The following is a 16944-nucleotide window of genomic DNA, read 5'->3' on the forward strand; positions in this document are numbered from 1 at the left end:
CAAACAATATCTACCATGGTTGCATGAGAAAACAAGATACCATCAAGCTTGAATGCTATTACATGTGTCTTCCATGTTCTGGCAAGTGGGTTTTTATTATTGCCTGCAAGCCAGAGTGAATGCAGTCCGCATTTTTACACAAGAGTTCGGAATCATGACTGCATGTTGTCATGCAACTACAAGGACTTTTTTGCCGCTACCTTGGCCCCATATTTTTCTTCCCATGCGAGGGTTACACCCGCATATTAATGATGGAAGAGAAAGAATCCGCAACCGCAGCCTCTGAAGTGTTACATAGGAGCTAACACCACTTATGCATCGCACGCATATCATACTGCATAGAGAGATAACTGCGAGTCCTCAATAACATGAAGCATTTTTCTACTGATCATTAGTATTTTACTCATCACAAGTGCAGCCCTTCGACAAAAGCATCTTTAAGCAAGTCTGTATGACAGACTTTCAACTCACGCTTTCTTCTTTTCATACGCATGTCCCAGCACTCAACTACTGCCCAATTAGGTTGATCATCAACCCAGTAAACCAGCTGGCTTGAACCAAATGCACTTGTACATGTACAGACATGCGGAAACAGAGGCGTGCGACTCGCGTCCACCAACAGGACCTGCTAAAGATCAGAAATAAATTCATCATTTCTGTTTGTGAAAAGAATTGAATGTGAATCAATGTGAACACTATTAATTGCTATTTGTCTGGTATAGTACAATACAGTATGATATCTGGAGTTTAGCATTTTGAAGTGATGCATGGGCTATGAGAGACACCATAGTAGGGAGGCTCCAGATTAATTTAGAACACCTGGGGTTGTCCAATGTGTGCTGATATTACATAGCATGCGGGCACCTTTTGCGTTTCACCTCCATCCAAATGCGGTCGCCACAGCCGGGATTCAATCCCGCCACCTTGGAATTAACACCGGAATGCCAAAGCCACTGAACCATCACCGCAGGTAATTGCTCTGTATATGTAGTGTCAAAATAACAGAGCAAACGAGCAGCGTTATGCACCAGAGAAAGTCTGCTTGATTGTTTCGAATGCAGTGTAACGAGCAAGATGCTAATTAGGTCTAATTCATAACATCACCTTAGCTTTCCTGCACCTGCCAGTTAGTACAGGGTTTAGCACTGCGTGATCCGCTACTGTGATTCACTACTGCGCATCGCCAGTGCGTGTGGGCTGATGGGTCCCGACGCGGCAAGCGTGTGTGCAGCTTGCCAGCACCTGACGCCATCTGGTGCCCTAGGGCAATCTGCGCATGCGCACTGGTGCCCCGCGGACGTGGATCAGGATAGCGGACCTCGTTATACTAAAACTCTCCCTTGTATATTGCCGCATATAAGTCAGCTTTGAATAAAAGCCGATCCCCAAACTGACAACCCTCAATGGCAAAAAAAAAAGAAATGCACTCTCCGTTGAGTAGTTTCCCACGGTATGGCATCACGGAACGCACATAGCTCAAAGCAACAGACATACAACGACACAATCACAAGGCCAGCACTGATCAAAGATGATTAAACAGCGCACCTTCCTGCCTTCTGCATTCGCATGCAGCCCGAATGACCAGCAAACAGCAAACCGAATTGCCGTTGGAAGTGTAGTTTCAGATTCCGGTGTGACGCTCTACTAGAGGTTAGCGGGAGTGTGCTCTCACGCTAGCTACCACCCGACTGGGAAAGGAATCATCAGCGCAAGCAAGCGGGGTAAACAACGCGCAGTTCCAATTTTCATTAGCGGAGAGGGTTTGCATATGAATAAACTTTTTTTCTTTACAAGACACTTCATGCATCTTGCTGCGAACGGGCATCAACATGGGGCGAGTACTACATGCGGCCACTGTGGCTCAGCCGAAAATACCGAAGATTCTGCAGATAGATAGACTCCGCTGTATCCCCCATGCTGCCGATCACATGACATTACGCATTCATAGCTATTGCGCAGCTGTGCTACAACAAAGAAAGAGCTTCAGCCAAGCCGAAGCCAAGCAAAAGTCAAAACCGAAACTACACTGAAGCTTTTAGCACTACATTTCCTGCAAGCAGCAAGATGGAAAAAGTAATTATTTAAGGTGCAATCTGCCATCTACACCCCACGATGGCACCAATAAATTCTTATGGTGTAGCATGGCACAAATGGTGCAGCAGTTCCATTCCTGATATTGCTAGTTTGTTTGCTGCCGTCGTCAGTAGCAAAAGGTAACTTTTCTATGAGTATAGCTTGACGGTCATAGAGTTATCCTGAATTCGTGTTGCATATCCCGTGGTGGAGAACAATGTTACGTCTTTCGAAATTCATGGCTTTAATTCCATGACTTCGACCAATTTGCTGGTTTGGATGAATATTCATTTTTATGAATACTGGCAGAAGTAGCAAATAATCATATACAATATTTAATTCATATTCAATTTAGTTTTAATTAGACTATTCTTATTTGTTTCAGATGCAAAGCTAGCCTATTCATACTCGATTCTGTTCCAGAAGTCTACTATTCACACAGCCCAAATAAGAACCGTTTGGAGAAACTACTGTGAAAGTTTCAGTAAAATTCGCAGGAGTGAAATGCTAGAGTTGTCCTTTACTGCCCAAATTATGAAAAAAATCAAAGAAAAAATATTCTTGCTTCTACATGATGCTGGCTAATGCACTCACGCTCAAAAGCCGATACCAAATATTTATTGGCACCGCTAAAATTTGGGAAATCGTTATGTCACGAATTCGAAACAACTGGCATTTTGGCTATTTTGTGCAACTAGTTCCGAGTTGCGCGAAAAACCAAATGAAAGGCCTCGCACCAACTCGAAGGCCCAGGGACAGTAGACAATTGTTTATCCAACAAATGATTGCCTATTTTTCCAGCAAAATTCGTCAGAAAATGAGACATGAGGAGTTGCTAAGTGGAAGTAGATTCCCTTTTTCTTCACACAACTTCCTCACAGTGATGCCAGAAATTCTGACCGGAAAGCACTGGCTTCCGAGAACATGTTGACATCAGACTTTGTATATGAGCTCCATGTAGTAATGAGTACACGGCATACAAACGGTATGTCCCAAAAATGCAACACTGGCACTGGGCCCATACACTAATTTGTACCACAGGCTGCTACTGTGAATGACCTCCCAAAAACAATAAAAATATGGTAAGTTACGATGGTACTATTGACCATAGGGTTCCATAATTTTGACTTTACTGAACCCGGCTTCATAGATGTAAGATAACCACAATTGCATAAGCTGTTCATCGAAGTCTTTGGAAAGCCTGTTTAGCTCCATTTAACCCACGTGAATAAAAACAAAATCTTGTCAAAGTAAATACAAAAACCAGTCAGATACATACATTATCTAAGAAAAAAAAAAGCAGCAAGCACCCTTCTAGAACAGAAAAAAGGCAGCCAGTATAAAAGCACACCTTGTGGAACTTCATAATTTACACAAAAAAAGCCAGAAAGCCAGTTTGCACAAAGCACTGTTTGCAGCTCAACCCCAGCATTTGAACAGGATTTTATTTATCTGATTTCCGGTAAATATGTGCATGGTTTTCTTCATGTGAAACTGTCTGGTCCCCCACTTCATTTTAATGAAAAAAATTACTGTCCCAACTGTTCCATTGATCAGGCACATTCCACTCAGCTCCCAACGAGATATGTCATAGATGTAGACCTGCCACAGAGCCAAAGCTAAGGGGCGCGACCTCAGGACTTTCAACTTGCCTTTGATGTTTTTAAGAGCACCAGTGTCTATCTTTTGGCCAAAGGGAACCCATGCGGGTGCAGCACCCTCTTCTCCAGCAGTCCGTTTGTGGTGGCTTAAGTTCTGGAAATCAAGAAAAAAAAAAGAAATTAAAGAGTCGTTTGAGATTCAGCCAAGCAATACAGGGGCAAATGCTACCAAATACTTTGGCCACTAAACTAATTTGCCAACCCAAGCCATAACCTACAAGGGTTATGATGTTGGGTATGGAGTAAAAGGGACTCAGCCAGCTTAGCAGAATGCTAGAGCAGCCATGCACTTTACAGTTTAAGCACAGTGTGCGGCAAAAGCACGGCCAGCCGTTTTATCATTTATTATAACAACATAAAACGTAGCCCAATCAATGCAGCTTTTGCCCAAACACAAAGCATGTAATAGTGGTTTTATGTACTTGTACACATAATACACAAAGTTTTAATCAGGCAAAATGAATGAAGGTGTATACCACACGTTTCAGTGAACACTTTCAAAGTTTTTTAGAAGTAAGCTTTCTGGGGTAAAAACATGGATTTTGCGGCATAGTATTACCAGTGTTGGCGGACACCAGAAAACCGGTGAATCGTCTTAAGTATTATGCTGGTTAACTAATTTTTAATAATTAACTTTTAACTAAAATAGTTGGGCACATAGTTGTAGTTAGAGATTTGTAGCCAGTCATTAGCAATAGCTCACCGTTATCAGTTTTATCAGTTTTTAGAATTTCAAAAACACGATAACCCTTGGCGCTGTGGCTCGACAAAATTTGGCTTTTTCGACTAGTTATGTGCACTGGAGGGATTGCTTTGCCTGTATGCTTTCAAAAGAGCATGTATTTTCGCACGATGCAGCCAAATTTTATCGAGCCACAGCGGCAAGAGTAATCACGTTTTTGAAATTATAAAAACTGATATGGCTATTACTAATGACTGGTTATAAATCTCTGATTGCAACCAGTTGCCTGTCTGTGATAGTTAAAAGGTTAGTTATCGGAAATTAGTTAACCAGCTTACAACTTAAAACGATCCACTGGTTTTCTGGTGCCTGCCAACACTGATAATACTATGCCGCAAAAGCCATATTTTTACCCCAAAAAGCCTATTTTTGAAAATTTTTGAAAGTGTTCGCTGAAAAACCCAGTATATAAACCAGGAAAGTAAAAGGAGTAGGAACATTTAATTTTTGTTGTGTGCTCTTTCTTTGGAGCAATGTGAGAGACATTAGTAAACATAAATCACTATATTGAATTCACCCACGGCTAAAAAACAATCTATTATTGAATTTATTCCCCTATATTCTTCTTAGACACCAGCAAAATTTCAGTTTGTCAACGTTAATCCAAATACATTTCTGAAGTCTGGATGTTTCCGCCAATGTACATAAAAAATTTAGCAGCCATACATCCAACTGTTCTTCCTCTCTGAATTTTCTCCATGTTCTTTGCTTCAGGCCTCTGTGCCTTCAGAAGCATGCAACAATGTCTTATGACGTATACTATTTAGTTAAATACAGGCATAACAGGCTGCATATTTAAATCAAATTTACAAATAATCTCATAGTAAAACATAAGAAACTTGGGGACAATCTGGCAATTGGGTGCTGAGCTAGACAAAGAAACCCACTAAGAAGTCTTCTCAGAGCATCCCTGTTGTTACACAGTTCTTCAAAATCTGACTTCATGGGAGCAGAGTAAGCACACCCTGACTTCCAGTCGCACTTAGACCGCAGAAGTGACTTCATAAACAACAAATATACATTATAATGTACGCAAGGTCTGAGAACGTTATAGTTTTGGCTTTGTTGTTGACAGCCCAGCAGTGACTATGATGTCACAAGCCAGATTGAGGCCACGGGAGGCACACAAAAACTAAACTATAATGGCTTCTTCATCGTTCTAATTTGTTACATCCCTTACACCAGTCAGGTTCACGAGACAAAATAACAGCTAATAAATCACAGTTTTTGTATGCCTCAAATGACCTTAACCCCACTTATAATGTGATAGCCATGATTCGGCTGCTAAAACTTAAACCAAAGCTACAACGAAGAAGAAATTCAACTGTAGATTATTTACCAGCCACACACAAAACTCTATACGGTAATACACGAGTAATAAAATCTTGCGCACTATTCTAAGGAAAAAACAAGCAATAAAAAGTTTTGAGTTCCCATCATTTTAAAATTACCTTGACCAGCCATTAATACAGACATGCGACATGTACACAACAATATATATAGGATTAGTCTAGAAGAAATAAGACAGCTGGCTAAAGATGAAACTGGTACTGTGGTGAACTGACAATATTCAATAACTTGCTCCCGCCAAACAGTTGACACACGTCTTAAATAAACTAATTTTGGCACACTTTACTTTTGCATAGTAGGCCATGAAAAAAAAAAAAAAAAGAAAGCTTAATCAAAACATCACTGGAGTCACCACACTACCCTAGTTAAACCCCTTGCTAAAACCACATAAAAACAAATACCACCAAGTCTCCGCAACAAACAGGATAAAGACAGTGTACACATTGTTAAGAACAGAAAACTGGGCGAGCTGAAGTAGACTGATATTTCAGCAACGCGAAAAAACAAGGACAAGAGCCAAAGGTGTGACATTTTTCACAGATCTGAGGTACAGAAACAAAAAACCATTTGTGTGACACGCTTACCTTGGCCAGTTCCCACTTTTCAATGAGGTGTGCCACGTTGCCACCAAGAAACTTGAAATTACGCTCTGCCAGCAGGAGAAAGCCATTCACAACAGGAATCGGCTCACTCTTGAGCAGTATTTTGCTGCCAGGAGGTGTAGACAGGCTGGAAGCAAAATCCCACAGACAAACACTGTTAGCTGCAACAGCAACTAAAATGCGGATGCCCAGAACACATAACAGCTATACACTTGCATTTTCAAGTATACTGACAAGGCACTTGAAGAGTGGCTCAAGCAGGTAGTGCAGAGAAAGAACATGGAGAATGGAAAGCAGGTTAGACAAAAGCTACGGCATGAAAATAATATGAAGCTCTTGGTTAGCTTGCAAGAGTAACAGACAAATGCATGTGTGGCCACATCTCCGAACACAGCCTTCCTTTAGGGCACCTAGAACATTAGCACCGGAGACACAGCCCTAAGCGCCACAGGCATTGTGTACGAAATTCCCTTGACTTGTGGCAAGTCCTACATAGGGCAAACGGGGCGCTGCGTCAACGACCGTCTCAGGGAACACGAAAGAGATTTAAGGAATAGGGAAGGTGCTAACCTTGTTGAGCACTGCGCAACTTGCAAAAATTGCACACCGATGTTTTCGGCAGTGAGGATTCTAAGCAGAAGCAAATTAAAAACAACCCGTGAAACGATAGAGGCATACTATATTAAAAAAGCTGGGTCAGAGTGTGTCAGCGATACCTCAGTCATTCTGTATAATACAGAAAAGGCGTTCCTGTCAAAGTTTCTGCGATAAAGATATGATGAGATTGTTTTTCCTATTTTTCCTTTTTTGGTTCTTTTACGGTGTGCGCCTGCGCAGGTCTGAGAGTATTTAAGCTGTGTGTGTGACTCTGAATAAACAGTTGTAAGTCAGCGCTGTGTTCGTCCTTGTTCGTCCTTCTTCTTTTCTGTCTTCTTTTCCTTGGCTAAAAAGTGCCGTTGCACTGAAGAACTATGAACTTCAATCAACAATACCAACTAGCCCAAGAACTAACTCTACTGAAGTTTTTTTCAGTTCTTGTGATGATGCACTCAGATGAGAGAAACATACTGTGGGAGCTGCAATGCACTCGAGGGAAGACAAGAAGAAGAGAAAAAGGAATCTAGTGGAAAACACTGTAACATATGGCCTAAGATACAGTGGCCAGTTAGCTTACAGAGAGAGCTTAAGCGCACAAACAGCTGAGTAGAGGGAGCAATGCGGCAGCAAACAGGAGGCTCCCCACTGCACATGCTCACTGCACTTACTCAACTGGTAAAATGTTGACAACACAAATAGAAATGCTGATCTGTTCCCAAGTGATGTTTCTGAACGACAGCAATGACGGTCATGACAGAACACTGTGAAAAGTCATATTTAATTGTTTCCAGTTCAGCGAATATGGAGAACTATTGCAAGAAACACACTGTACCCGCTAATACATACAGACAACATAGTAAGCAAATCATGATATGTCAGATATTATTCAGCTTCTTTTACAGTAGCACGAATAGACAACACTTAAATCTCTGATGGTTGCACGATGCTGTTTGTGCATTGGTAGACCACGGACAGTACAATACATATACAAGTTTTTTACCTTATATTGTTCCACCGTCCCCACTGAATGGCACTGCAGTACGAAGTTCCATCATGTAAGTGCAGTCGCAAAAGCCTCGGAGAGTGATCGGATTCAGGGTTGCTCTTCGGGGCCGCAACATTTCGTATCTTTTGAATTTGAACCACCACTGGCCCTGATACCTGTCACAAAAAAAGTATTACGCTTGATCAACACGAAAGTACTATTCCGTGGCTGTATTATGACACCAGACAAAAAATAATAATAATAAAACCGCTAGAATGCCTAACACAATTCGAACAAGCTGGAAACCGATTGGAACTAGTGTACTTCACAGTAGTTCAAACCGTGTTCTCAGAACTTCCAGTTGTTTTCCTGCTTGCTTGTTTCGAAGTTAAGCATATTTGAATAAAACAGAAACGCACCGAATCCACTTTGTTCCTCGAGACATCCTCTGGCAGCCCGCCTTCTCCAATGTCAGCTAAATCAAACTGGAAAGCAATGAAGATCACGTCCGATCACGTCAGCTCAGTAATGGATCGCAGCACGACGGCAATTACCCCAACGAGTGGAGAAAAACTTACGTTAACAGCTTTACGGATTACATCTTCCGGCTTCGGGTTCTCCAAGCCCTCTGTACACTCTTCCAGACCTTCGGCGCTCAAGAACCTGCTCGCATCAATAAAACCACAACTTACACAGTGCACAGCAGCCCATCGGAAAATCCAGCAAGTGTGCAGTGGCTACCGCAGATATTCAACAAAACTGCAATTATAAAAAGCGAAAGTACTGCCTACCATCCGCGATCCTTCAACTCCTCGAGCAGCCCCATTTTCCTTCCAGTACCTCCGGCAGAAAATCCAACTTCAACTTGCTCAGCTTCAGGCCTGGTCTGTTCTAAAGTTCCTGTGACTCGCTGCTTCGCAGACACGAAATAAAACTCAGCGTAGACCAATTAAGAATGAGCATTTCAGTGCCAGGATTAAGATCAAAAGGACGGCTTCTCATGCAGAGCAACTTCTCGAGGCGCACGAAATCCTCAGGCTGATCTTTCACTCAACCGGTCACTGTCTACCGCTTGAGGACGCAAAGTGCGTCCAATATCATCATCATCATCAAAACTGGATTGGTGTCCAGTTGGATCGGTATCCATGTGCAGCCGTCGGTATCCAAGTATTAAGCGTGTTCGGCTAGTTTTGCGTAGCCGGTCGCCTCTCATTTTGCGGGCTTGCTCAGTTTTCTTCAAACATATTCAAAGACAATGCTGAAGCTCACCCAGCCTCGTATGGAACGAGTCGACCCTGCCGAAGAGAAGCAGCGGGCTCGGTCTGCCACTGTTAATACGTTATTCAAGTTCGGCTTCCTAGTCGTATTAATACGAGCAAGTAAGTCACCTTTTGTAAATGTTTTCCTTTCGTATATGCGCTCGTTTTGGGAGCTGTTACAACTGTGTACTCATTCTTCCACTTGTTTTTCTAGTGCCCTATGTCATCCAGCAGATCCGGGACTGAACTTCAAGGGACGTGGCGTCTGAATTGGTGTCGGGAAAGCGATGGAGGGTGCTTGACCTGAATTGTAAATAAATTTTAATGTGCCCCTGAACTGTTTTTCGTCATAAGTGCTCATGAGTACACAAACATCTAACGAATGCGCGTAGAGCACTCTATTGCCTGTGCCTTAGGCACACAGTGCTAAAATCCCCTTTTACTCAACAGTGGAGGTATGGTGCTAAAGTAAGAAGCTGCGATGAAACCAGTGGTACGCAGCGTGTTTTCGCGTGATCAAACGGCGCTCTCATTTTTCTGTGCCGTAACAAGTAGCAACCACGAAACACTCCTCCCGTGAAACTAATGACCAACCGCTGCTCGGCACCTCGTGTTTTAGACTGTCAGCGCTGCATTGCGAGATTTTCTTGAAAGCATTTAAAAGGACAACCTCCCTCGAGCCTGGACTTAACCGAATGTTGCCCGCTCGCGGCCAACACGGTGCTGTTGGACGCTTAAGGTGGAATTAAACTGGTACTTTCCACCACGGAGACTTCCTCCATTTCGCTTCATCTCTTCACGGAACGCACGGAACTAATGTCCGCGGCAAGGCAGGACCAAAATGCACGATTTTGCGTCGTCTGCAAGCAAAAAATTACTGAAAGGTCTCTGTCCGTTTGAAAATTGGTTTTTGAGGAAAGGCGCAGTATTGGTTTGTGGGCGTTTAACGTCCCAAAGCGACTCCGGCTATGAGGGACGCCGTAGTGAAGGGCTCCGGAAATTGACCACCTGTTCTTTAACGCGCACCGACATCGCACAGCACACGGGCGCCTTCAGTTCGCTTCGAACTCCTGCCAACACTTACCGCCACAGCTATTTCCACTGTGCAACTTAAGCTTGCGGTTCGTCAGTGTCGAATGCTGCTCGGCCATTTTTTTTTTCATACGCAAAGTAAATTTGGCGAAAAAATTTTTCAGCAAGCACGAATATTCTACCCGGAATGCGGCTTCTACGCATAACACCGCGCACACATGACCCCCGGTTTCACGAGGTTCACGGTTTCACGAGGCATATTATATCGAGGCATGACACACCTAAGAGATTTTTTTTTTTTTTGAGCTGAATTACCATCTAATACTCCACTGTGAATGCGGTGTGCATGTATTATATTCACCATGCTTCAGCTGTGAGAAAAGTGGCAATAGCACCCAATCCATTTTAACCTGTACACATCTCATAATTCATCATATGCAGTCAAAATTTGAGCGCAATTTTTTCAGCAGCAGGCCTATCAGTAACTGTTAAGTCTCCTGAAGCAATACTTGAACTGGCTATTTCTAAAGCAGCACGATTCACAATGAAGGTATAATTGACCAGTATAAGCTAATGTATCAGCAGTCTGCTTGAATAATATCCATGGAAGACCTACCTTGAATAACGTAATTTAATATGGTGTGTAAAAAAACAAAGCAAGCATGAAACCTTTCATACGAGCAGAAAATGTTATTGTAAGATAGTAAACGTGCCATACTGGCCAGATCAAACGCTCAAAGTGCACAGTTCAATAAAAGAACACAGTTCATCAAATGAAAGTGGCCTTCTATTAACGTACCTAATTTTATTCCATTCGTAGACATGAAATGTGTACAGTATGTACAATGCAGACATCGCCCAACCAGACGGCGACCCTAGGGAATGAATGTACAAACAACAAAAGGCAACATTTTGCTCTTTCCGGGTTCATGGGGTGAGTGTGTTCAGAGAGGGAAGGGCAATGCTTCAATATGAGGCGCCATAATTGTTTCCTTTTTTTTGCCTCCACAAGGCTTTTTCCATTTAACCATCTCCAAATGCAGCACCACTGGCTTCCTACATCATACAGCTTTTAGCCCCACCCCCCCACCGCAAGTCGTGTCTCGTCTGCACAGTGGCTGGCAGTGAAAATGATACATTCTCGCTGCCCTGAGGTCAACAGCCCTTGATGCACTGAATTTCCCCGGCCCCCATCAGCTCAACGAACTTGGCGCACAAGAGAGGGGGGACAGCCTGGAATGTGATCCAGATTTCTTCTGCTCCTCTGTGCCCAGAGGGAAGCGTCTGTTTGCGCCCACATGACCTACACAATATACAAGCCTCCAGACACACTCTTATTATTTAAAAAATGGCTCCATGACAGGAGATGGGCGAGGGCTTCTTCCCGAGATGCTTGAAAACTAAGTAATAAATAACTTGTGCCACCGGGGGCACCAAAACCACCACTGCACTTTGTAAAAAACACTGAAACAAACACGGAGGTGAAACAATGCAGCCGCCTCCCAGACACAAGTGGCGTGTGACCACAGGCTCCTTTGAGAACGGTTCGGGGAAAGGCAGCACTTGCTTTAACTTAACTGGTGAGAATGCTCCTTCTCTTTCATGATTGGAGCCCACTGGGTGCGCACACACAGGTAAAAAAAATGAAAGGCAGGCAGAGGAACAATAAACAGGGGACGGGTACAGAGCAAGGAGGGCAGATGAATTTACAGTACAGATGAGGGGCCCAGCAGCCAAGGCTAAGAGAGTCCACTGCCGCGAGATGTGTCCGATGATCCATAAAAAGGAGGAGCACAAACCGATGCAGAGTTGAACTGTACAAGGAGGCATCGTGCCCAGTGGTATGTACAAGGGGGCTCCAGTCCTCTGCGCGCACAGCAGGCGGTAGGGCTACAAGTTCTCCACAAACTTGTTCAGCTGCTCCTGGGGCGTCAGCATGTCTGAGCCGTCCCCCGGCTGGGGTGGCGGTGGGGGTGCAAGGTCGGGGCTCGGGCTGGGCCCCGCCCCGAGGCCCCCCTGGGGCAGCATCAGGTCGGCGCCACCAGGGGGACCTTCCACCAGGGGCCCCCCGCCTAGGTGCGGCGAGTGCGTCTGGCTGGGGTAGTGAGGGGATGGGATGGGCTGCTGCCGAGGAGATGGGATGGGCCGTGGTGAGGGCTGCGGCGAACGCACGAGCTGTCCCGGGGGAGGTGACCGCACCTGCTGCATCAGCTGCTGGGGGCTTAGGGGGCTCTGCTTCAGCGGAGGGGCAAACTGCTGGTACTGGTCCGGACCAGGTGGCCCTCCCTGGTAGAAGTGCCGAGGCCGCTGGTAGGCCCCCTGGGGTGGCCCCTGCTGCTGCTGCTGCTGTTGCTGTTGCTGTTGCTGCTGCTGGAACTGCTGCTGGCGCTGCATCATGAGCAGCTGCTGCTTCTGCAGCCACTGCTGCTGCATCGGCGGTTGCTGCATACCAGGTGGCTGTTGTGGACCGCCCAACATCAGCTGCTGGGGCGGTGCCTGTTGCTGCTGCTGCTGTTGCTGCTGCTGCTGCTGTTGGTGTTGCTGCTGTTGCTGCTGCTGTTGGTGCTGGCTGCGTTGCTTGATGAAGGCAGCCATCAGCTGCGGATTTGACTTGAGGATGTGCAGCACCTGCTGTTGCTGCTGTGGAGAGGCGGGTGACTTGAGCGTCTGTATCAGCTGCTGTAAAGCGGGCGTCATCTGACTGGACCGCTGCTGGCCACCACCAGGAGGCCCCATCTGGGCACCAGGCGGCACCATGGGTGGCGGCTGTGCTTGCCGGATGGGAGACAGGACCTGCTGGCCACCGCTGTAGGGTGGCCCCTCCCAGCGCATGGTGGGCATCATGCGGGGCCCAGTGGGTGCGAGCGGTTTCTGCACAGGGGGCACTCCCTTGCCGTAGCCAGGGTTGCCCCCCAGGTGGGGTGCCTGCTGACGGGCGGCCGCTGCCTGCACCTGCTGCACAGCCTGCAGCGCCGCAACGGGGGGTCCCGCAGGCTTGGCGCCACTCCCGGGGGGTGTGCTGGTTGGTGGAAGTGCTGGCGGCCCTGATGAAAGCGCAGGTGAGGTGGCACTTGTGGCCGGTTGTAGCGCAGGAGCTCCTCGGTTCTGCATGGTGGCCATACTGGCAATGCGCCGCTGCAGGATCTGCGCTTGCTGGAGGCGTTGCTGCAGCTGCTGCTGGCGCAGTTTGTGCTTGATGTTGAGGCAGAAGGGCACGGGACACTTGGCCTCTTGGCAGTGCTTGGCATGATAGCAGCAGAGGGCAATAAGCTGCTTGCAGATGGGGCAGCCGCCATTGGTCTTTCGCTTGCAGCTCTTGGAGTGCTGAACAACTCGCTTCATGCGCCGGCAGCTGGGCAAGCGGCAGTTGGCATCCCGGCACTGGCATGCATGTACCAGTGAGTGTATGCAGCGCTGAATAGACAGCCGCTGTGACTCCTGCGGGTTGCTCTGCTTGGGGTCAGCTGCCGAGGTGCCGTCATCCAGGTCAAAGCCCAGCTTCTCCATCTTGTGCGGGTGGCCCTCACGGTCATAACAAGCCACACACAAGTCAAAGTCGTCACATACTGTACAGTGGTAACGTGTTTCCACATGGCTCTTGCAGCTGTTGCATGTATACACAAAACGGTCCTGGCCTTGGTTATGAAGCTCGTAGAGCATAGCCATGGTTGAGAACTTGGCACGCCTAAGTGATGAAAACTCATAGTGCTTCTCTCGAGCAAGTGTCAGAAAAGCATCTCGACCATCCATCAGATCACATTGCATGAGGAGGTCTGGGTCATGGATCTGGGGCAAGCTGACAGCAGCCTGTGCAGAGTGCAGCCGGATAACGAAGAAAACCTGTACAAGAAATAATCAAGCACAACGACATTTAGAAAAGAGAGAGAGGCAATGCTGCAATCTAATTTTTAAACAGCCATCCAAATGTGTGAATTTCAATCGTAAAAAATGTGCATGTGATCATAAAGATGGCCAACAAGCTGGGTAGGCTTCATTCAGCAAAAGCACTAGGTGCAAAGCAGTGAAGAGCAATACTGAACTGTGATTCTTAAGGGGGACACCCCTCTTAGAGCTATTTTTCTTATTTCTTGACAGATATTTATGAAACTTACCCAGTTTATGTATTTCAAAATGCTTATTTCAAATATGCTTTTAGTTTTTCTGTGAAACAAGTTGTTCTCAAAATATTGTGCAATCTTTGTTTGGAACATGCAGGTAACTTAATTTTGTAATGGCAAAGGTTGTAATGGTGAGGATCAGCATACAGACATGATCTAGAATGTCCATGGAGTGCAATAAGACAGAAATGGCTGTTTTAGGCTCATGTGAAAAGATGTCACAGCACATTAAACTTTACCAGAGAAAATTCAATATGGCGGCTCAGGCGAAATGTATTGTTTTAAAATTATGCTGATTGGCAACTGGTCTTGATACAGTCTTATTTCACTCTTTGTGAGTTCATCTTTCCAACAAAAAAAGAATTATGAAGCTAGCCCACCCAGACCCAGAGATATCATCCCTGCACTATTGCAAATGTGTCAAAATTGGTGTTTTGGGAAAGCGACAAAAAACGTTTCCGACCATTTTTATGCGACAGGAACAACTTCAAACTCATAGGAATGCATCAGGGGCATAATCAGGATGCATTTCATCGCTCTGCCGCCTTTTTGCCATCTTAACAATGCCCACAGATAACTTTTGCTTCTTGGTGGAGCCTAAGAAACAGACGCGACGAAATGCTCATCTTCCGCGTTGTCGCTAGCGTCAATTCAAAACGAAGTATCACTCGTTCCCGGGCACTAGTTTTCACCACATCGCTATCGGTCATAATTCCAGCATCGATGCATACGCGGCTGGCGTAACTCGAGCTGCACATCGTTTTTGCCCAGGAGCAGAGCCGGCGACGGCACTGGAGGTGTGCCATCGTCCACGGTGCGGGTCCGCGACGCGCTTCGCGGCCATTCACGATGCGGTTGGCAGCGCTCCAACAACGCTTCAACCTTCGCCCTGCTGAGGCTGCGTCAATTCTAACAGCGTTTTCTTTGTTTTTGCTCGGGAGCAGAGCCGGCAACAGCACTAGCGATGAGTCGTTGTTGGCGGCGCAGGTCCCCGACGCGCTTCACGGTCATTCACTTCACGGTGCAGTTGGCAGCGTGCCATCCGCACTTTGACCTTCGCTCCGCAGAGGCTGCGATAGTCCAGGCTCCTTGTGCCTTTTGCGTTTTCTCCGTTTCCGGGCACCGAACCGATGAAACTAGTGATACTGCATCCACCTGCGCCGCGCTTCTGGAGCAGACAAGCCTAACCCGAGGCCTACACAGAGCGCCATTTTGATCACATGGCTTTTCTAACCAATGACAACGCGGCGCGCATGTTTTCTTTGCGGTCATTTTGTCCACGAACGTAATGGCTTTTCTAACCAATGACAACGCGGCGCACATGTTTTCTTTGCAGTCATTTTGTCCGCGAACGTAAAAATCCCAGCGTTGCTTACTGATTTTTAAAAAAAAGCTGGAGGTGCTAGCTTTCAAACAAGACCAAAACGGCGTTGGGGGGCGCGTAGGTACCGAGCGACGGCGAGGCATGATTTCACCTCAATTTAAGGCAAATCGTGCGCCTTCGGAAACTTAAATGGCTATTACTAGGCATATACTGTCTATTTCTTTCTAAAAATTCGATGTCAGGTGCAAAATGACCTCGTGAATCCGAATATGACAAAATTGAAAAACCATTTTTTTTTTTCGCGAATTTTCGGCCCGAAAAAGCTGTGTCCCTCCTTAAATAAGAGCGGGCTTGCTCCGTGGCTCGCACTGTACATGACGCGGTTGTGATGGCTGGCTTCAAGCCCAATGTTACTGTTGAGCACTTTTTTCTTGTTGTGGCCCAAGAAAAGCGGTTTCTGGATTATAATTGATGCAAATTGATAATGATCAAAGCAGTCGCCACAAAACGACCGTAGCAGCACATGCGGGCTTCATATTCATTCTTTCCGCTGTCTGCCGCAAGTGAGGCTGCTTCCAAGTGCGCCGTGTCTCTCATTATAGGGATCTAAAATGGGAGGTTCGCTGCCAGTCAGGTTTACAGCCAGCTGTTGACTGCGTTGTGCCACGACGCAGTGCCGGGCCGCCTGGTATTGCACTTTATTTTTCCGACACGGAAGTCCGCAGAGGCTGTGCCGCGGTGCCTCTCGATGGCTGTCAGAGCTTTGATTTTATGAAAGCTCTAGCATTACCGCGTGCGGATCTTTGCAGTGTTTTGCTGTTTAGTGGCAGTTGATTCTATGAGCAAGTTAACCCTAAATTTCAGGAATTAAAAGAAATTAAAATATAAAATGTTTGTTTCACTTCAGACTTCGGAATCATCGTTTTATTGATGAAAATATTTTTCTCAGCACCGACTTTTGAGCTGCCCTACCACCGCATATTAAGCAAATGCGCTACCTACTATATGTGCTAAAGCTTTAAACATTTGACATTGACTTTAAAATCACATTTTTCATAATATGTGGTGGTTTATGTGACAACGGGCAAATTTTATTTGTTCTTTTTGTGGAATCATAATGTGGTCGATATAGTTGAATCCTCCCAGCTTCCAGAGAAGACTGGTGGCTCTTTCTGAACGCACACAATGGTACGCTTACGCA

At 45.8% G+C, this 16944-nt stretch overlaps 2 protein-coding genes across 4 annotated transcripts in view; both read right to left on the bottom strand.

The window, feature by feature from the left end:
* The window catches only part of LOC144128900 (tudor domain-containing protein 3-like), a 142054-nt gene extending 132850 nt beyond the window's left edge, over nucleotides 1-9204 (bottom strand). Inside the window, exons 1-6 of one of the 3 annotated variants that reach the window (XR_013313841.1) lie at nucleotides 8802-9092; nucleotides 8589-8673; nucleotides 8430-8495; nucleotides 8026-8186; nucleotides 6411-6555; nucleotides 3726-3828 (exon numbers count right to left, since the gene is read on the bottom strand). Coding sequence is in view for 1 of the 3 variants with exons in the window: in XM_077662687.1 (XP_077518813.1) it covers nucleotides 3726-3828; nucleotides 6411-6555; nucleotides 8026-8186; nucleotides 8430-8495; nucleotides 8589-8673; nucleotides 8802-8836 (595 nt within the window). In the remaining 2 variants the exon portion in view is untranslated. Of the gene's footprint in view, nucleotides 1-3725; nucleotides 3829-6410; nucleotides 6556-8025; nucleotides 8187-8429; nucleotides 8496-8588; nucleotides 8674-8801 lie in introns of all 3 variants that reach the window. The other 2 variants (XR_013313840.1, XM_077662687.1) reach the window with 2 other exon arrangements.
* A 1871-nt stretch (nucleotides 9205-11075) lies between these two features.
* The window catches only part of LOC144128902 (histone lysine acetyltransferase CREBBP-like), a 66251-nt gene continuing 60382 nt past the window's right edge, over nucleotides 11076-16944 (bottom strand). The window contains 1 exon segment of the mRNA XM_077662690.1: nucleotides 11076-14141. Coding sequence (XP_077518816.1) covers nucleotides 12192-14141 — 1950 coding nt within the window. The 3' untranslated portion in view covers nucleotides 11076-12191.

The sequence above is a fragment of the Amblyomma americanum genome, chromosome 4, assembly GCF_052857255.1.
Source record: "Amblyomma americanum isolate KBUSLIRL-KWMA chromosome 4, ASM5285725v1, whole genome shotgun sequence".
Classification (NCBI taxonomy): domain Eukaryota; kingdom Metazoa; phylum Arthropoda; class Arachnida; order Ixodida; family Ixodidae; genus Amblyomma; species Amblyomma americanum.